We start from the raw sequence: 5,883 nt of genomic DNA on the forward strand, positions 1-5,883 counted from the left end.
CTCATGTCCTTATGGTATTAAATGCAACTTTGTCTAAATAGTGACCATTTTGAGGAATGAGGAACACAAAGTTTAGGCTAGAGTTTGGTGACACCAGTCGCAATATAACTGGTCAAATTAATGAATACAATGACATCTACAACCTATATAAATATATATTTTCTATATTTGCTAGATTAGCATCTATTATCTATATTTTAGCATTGTTAAGCAAGTGGAGATACAGCAATAATGTTGTAGTAAATACATTTCTAATTATCAAACATGCGATTCTTATAAATCTAAATATATATTTTGTTTCTAGTTATGAAAAAACGTAAGAATAATAATGAAGGTGCACTGCAGGTATAAGAGCACAAATTGCAGCTGATAGACGTAATAAATAAAGATAACCTTACTTTAGTTTTTCAGACTCTTCGTTATGGCCAGGGCAAAGGTCGTCGAGCATAACACCCAAGTCAGCAGCTATATTATTCATCAACTACAATTACAGATTCAGGAAAGAAAATGGATGTAAGTCTATATGATCATGAATACTGTACATTTAAATATAGTTTATGCCTATAAAAATATTTCTTTATTTAAACCACGCTCCCACCACTGCAAGACCAGCCAATTCTGGCTTGTGATCAACAAAATCAAGATTTCTCAATATAAATATGTAGAAAAATTGACAAAAAAATATACATAGACAAAACATGTTTTTTTTTTAAATGTTAGATGACCCTTGACGTGTCATGGCATATCACATCCCAACCATCATTGATATGCTTGCAAACTATCTGTTTATCTAAGTAATTATCGAGTCTGGCATCAAGAAATGGACTCACAAGCAGTGATATATTCTTTTCAACACTTCCTTATTACTTTGGGAAACTCAAGACATGTTTTGCTTTTTTTTTTTCCAGAATCCTTAACCAAATTTCAAAAGCATTGGTATATACAGAATTGTCAATGAATAACCTTGGTGGTTTGAAAGTATGATACGAATGAAAGTAAGAATGAATCTACAAAATCTCTGCATGTATTCACATATATTTCAAACACTTTAATCACTAAGCAAATAAACAAACTTTCCTGTTGTTACTAACATGGTGGTGAAACTGAAAGCGTACCAAGCAAATTATATTGACATAGCTACACAAATAATTCAGTAGGCCTACACATGCAGAAAGTGCTTTAGCACATTACTAGGGCATAGCATACAGTTCTTTCAACTAATGGATACTATGGGCAAACTTAGAGTGGGACTAAATAAGCTTTAGCCCCTCACTAAAGTTTTTTAAACATATACAGGTATTTTTTATGACTGTAAAACAATAGCATTTGTTGGCCTAAATTAACACTTTTGTTTTTTATTAATTAAGATCTTCGAAAATATTAGTTTATCAACTATACCCACGCCAAGAGGGGATTCACATACAGTATTAACATGGTGGGGTTGAGGTAGGTGTTGATTCACACATCTTGTAGTTTGAGTAGTCTCTCCCCACCCATCCACTCTGCTCCTGCATACTACTAGGGCACTACACACTAAAATGTGCTGCTAAACCACAGCACATGTGGACAAAGTGTGGCCCCATAGTGAGTTTTTTGAGGCCTGCAAAAATTAAATGAAAACCCTATTTGTGTGGCCCACCAAACACCTTGGCGGCCCGACACCGATCATCTCTAAAAATTAACATTAAAACTGAGCATAAAGCGGTATAAAATCAGTGCGTGAAGATTTTTGGAAGCACACCGAAAACAACAAAGTTAGTGTGTGGCCCCCAGTGTTATATCAAAAATTCACTTTGGTTCTCTGACTGATTTTTATGCCTACACCTCTGCAACACACTATATATTATCCATTAATAGTAAACTATAATACTACTTATCACTACACATACTACCCATATATCACATCTAAAGGCCTATCCAGACTAACAATTTTTATTTGATGAAAACATGTGACAGGCCTAAATATGGTCATGATGACATCATATCACGACCATATATAGACACATTATGACTATATATGGGCATACAACATTTATTGTCAAAGAAAATATGATGATCTCTACAGAGCTTTAGTGTACTATACCTGCAGATAGCTGCTCTGTGATTTCTGCTTCCTTTCACGAGCTGACACTGTCCTCCGTGTGGGTGGGGTGATTGTCAATGATTTCTTTCGAAGCATAATTGATTCAAACCACTGTATTTTTTTTAAAGAAAGGTTTTAAGACAAAAATATTAATCATAGCATTTTCCATATGAATGTCACGCTCCATATTGTAATGAAAGAAATTGCAATTATCATAATTAAATTCTTAACACGTGATTATAATTCAATTCAATTCAACTGTTACTTCGGAATCGTATCCATAGCAAGCAACACACGATAACAAATGACAAAAAGAAATATGAGTATATAACAAGGACTCAGCAAACTAACGAAGAGGCCGACACACCTTATACTGGTTGTGTGACTACTGATGTTCTTATTAACTTGTAATCGTAGGTAGGATATTAGTACTGTTAGTGTGAATCACTCCTTCCAAGGATAACCTACTACATCGGAAGACTTATTTTGAGTGGGTGCTTCTGGTGGTAATAGTACAGTAGACCGGGACACAATCACCTACTATTTCCTGCACAGTTCATTGCATTTTTAACATGCACATGGGTGATATTGTACGCATGACTAACGGCTTAAACGTCTCATTAATTTTTTTTTTTTTTAAATAAAGTTTATTGACTATTTATTTATTTATTCAGACAAAAACACAAATGTCGAGGAGGATTTTAATGAGAAACCAATGTTAATATTCTGATGGTATCTGTTGTAAAAGAAGGAAGCAAGAGCTGGTTTTGAATTACCAAAAGTCTTCATATTAAATTGATTCTATGAGGAAGAGCCTATGGAATAGTAGTACTGTACAAGTTTGTTTTATTGGATAACCTTGTTTGTTAACATAATTTGTTATTAATAAATCCAGCATAAAGATAACCTTCTATTTACATACTTTCTAAAATAATTTATCTAGTATCATGCACTACAGTGTACACGCAATTCAATGCCATTGCACTGTATGTCCGCAACGTCCAAGTCCCAAGCTGCTTGGGATGGGATGGGTTTATTCAGTGTAAACTCCAAGGATAGCCCACGAAAGTCTGAACAAGATTTATTTCCAGTGGGGTCCTTCTGGTGGTGATCACTGATTGTACACCAGGAGACAATCCCCAACTCTTTTCCAAAGGTGCACATGGGCAATAATACACACAGGACCAACGGCTTTAATGTCTCATCCGAAAGACGGTGTGCTATCATATCTTGCATTTCAACCCTCCAGCTAAAGCACAAGGAGACAGCAGTGATGGGAATTGAACCGGGGACCAAGAGATCACTATGGTTCAGCGCACACACAGTGGCAAAAGTACCACCAGTATAGCCGACTGAGCTAAGCTGCTTTCTTTAACTACGCTTCACTCACTAATGTAATGTAGTTAGATTTCATCCTCATCATCTGTTTTCTGCCTACTCTAGCAGGTTCACATTGCAAGTTAATTCCCCCAATTTTCTCTTTCGTATCATTTCAGTTTAGCAGCACTTTATATCAAAACGGTCTCAAAGTGCTCGAGGTGTGGACTACAGTAGCTGTAAGTTGATTCTCCACTAAGGGTCTCTTTGAGCCTGGACTAGGCCTACCCAGTAAACTGACAGTGGTACCAGCTACTCTTGTTTGTCCACACACTATGCCTACCTATGAATCTTATTTAAAAGAGCAATTTTTGGAGTTTTTCCTAGACAGGCAAACTTTCACTATATATTACTTGCTTATAAGAAATATTACTGTACATCTCCAATTTTTTTATATGTCGTAGCTAACCCCCAGGGCCACGATTTTCATAAATAAAATTTCACGGCGAGGGGATCCATAGGTCAAATTTGAGGTCAAAATGAAGGTCAAAATGTCATTGATGGCAGAATTAGATTCCTTGGTTAATTCTCTTTTTAGAAATACCAATTTTATAAATATCGGTCAACCCACTGTGGAGATATTATTGGCAGCCACACCCATTTTGGCCAATTTTGCCATATTTGGGTGGGCCATAACTTCCAAAATATTGATCCGATTTTGCTAAATTTGGAGATTTGCACGTTTGATGCCAAACCCAACATGTATACCAATTTCCATCTAAATCGGGGTCAGTCGGATTAACAATTTTCATATTTTCGGGTGATTTGACATGGAATAACCCCAGGGCATGTCACCCATGCTTTCAACTGTGTCAATGCATCAATGAATACAATAAGCATTGTATTTCTTTAACTTGGGATATACATTTAACTTCCTGTCTACATTATTTTTAGATCATTAATTATATATAAAAACCGTATTAATTATACACAGTAGCTGACTCATACCTGTATGAGTTAAGGCCAAAAAATTAATTGTTGGATTCACGTTCAGGATTTGAAATTATTTTTTGGTGAGGGCATTTATCACTATCCTAATACTAGTGGTAAACAGGCTGGTAAATAATAAAAATTGGATTTTTTTTTTTTTTTTTAAAGAAGTAAAATGAATCTTTGTAATGTATTTAGTTGCGATCGTGAGCAGCTTTGGATTAGTAAAGACTACATTGCAACCGATCACAACAGAGTCTAGTCTGAATAGGGTATTGTGAACCTACCAATACTTGTGTGATTCTACTCATGTGGATACATATGCATAATGCCTATTGTTGTTGGCAATAACATCCTCAAAACTCACAACATTTATAAAAAATAGGCTCCCAGCGGGAGCGTGTCTGCCGCCTTATACAGGCAATTTTTTTTTTTTTATTTTATCTTATGTTCTTCAATATGCAGATGTGTGTATTATTGTAGTGTATCTGAATTTTTCATGGAAATTTTCTTTCACAACAATATTATTCTGTATAGGCCTACTACTATATTACACTAAAAACACTTTAAAAATAAGTAACTCTTGGAGTTACCACATTATATCGTTCATCACGAAGAGTACTACCATGTTCTAGAGAGCGTCCTTCAAATGACGGTAAAAGGCGTTTGTGGCGAACGCGTGCTGTGTCTCTATAATGCGTATTCAATTGTCAATAGAGCACCCCCTACCTCGTGGTAGTAGTATCCATCATGCCTAAACTGGATTTACCCTTTTCCGCTATCTTTAATTGCTACATCATGACATAGTGTCTACGCCCCCGTTGGGGGCAGTAGACACAATGAACATGGGACATAATGGTTTACCAAGAGTACAGTAGAGCAAGGTACAGAATTCTCCATTAATCAGAATATATTTCAATCCCACAGCAGGCCTGTGCCCTGGTTTGTGGGGGAAAAAAAGAGGCAAGGAAGGCGTTTCCTAAATGCCAAATTTAACTCAGAAGTTAAGAAAGTTATGATAAAATACTACTTCAGTAGTAAACTGGTTAAAAAAGGGGATTTGGCCGAAACCCCAAACCCCCCTCCCCTCCCCTCCCTGGTTACGGGTCCTTCACAGGCTCCTTTAAACAGATAAATTAATTATGGTAATTCACAGTTGACTGTACATGATATTGATAATTATCAACAACAGAATACAGGAACACATAAAGAAAGCAATTATTCTATTGTATTCCACATTCAATTCTTAACAATAATTTTTAATATTTATTTAGCCTTTGAACTACTGTATAGTATTGGCAATGACTACCTCTTCTGAGGCAATCAAGTATCAAGTAAGTATCAAGTATATAATCATTACATATGGAAACGTTTTTGTCACTTTTTATCATTTGCTAGTCCAGCTATTCCGAAAGCAGCGAACTGAGGTCAAATCAACCCCGCTGTACAAGCAGTTTGGATCGACCAATTAAAAACATTGGGTTTGTTTCATT

The 5,883-nt window shown here is 35.8% G+C and overlaps 1 protein-coding gene across 1 annotated transcript in view; it reads right to left on the minus strand.

Moving 5' to 3' along the window:
• The window catches only part of LOC117116006, a gene marked incomplete at its 5' end in the record, with an annotated part of 10,516 nt that extends 8,322 nt beyond the window's left edge, over positions 1 to 2,194 (minus strand). Inside the window, 2 exon segments of the mRNA XM_033259936.1 lie at positions 399 to 481; positions 2,084 to 2,194. Coding sequence (XP_033115827.1) covers positions 399 to 481; positions 2,084 to 2,179 — 179 coding nt within the window.
• Positions 2,195 to 5,883: the final 3,689 nt, after the last annotated feature.

The sequence above is a fragment of the Anneissia japonica genome, unplaced genomic scaffold (assembly GCF_011630105.1).
Source record: "Anneissia japonica isolate Jap-2015-1 unplaced genomic scaffold, ASM1163010v1 scaffold287743_len2803612_cov181, whole genome shotgun sequence".
NCBI lineage: Eukaryota > Metazoa > Echinodermata > Crinoidea > Comatulida > Comatulidae > Anneissia > Anneissia japonica.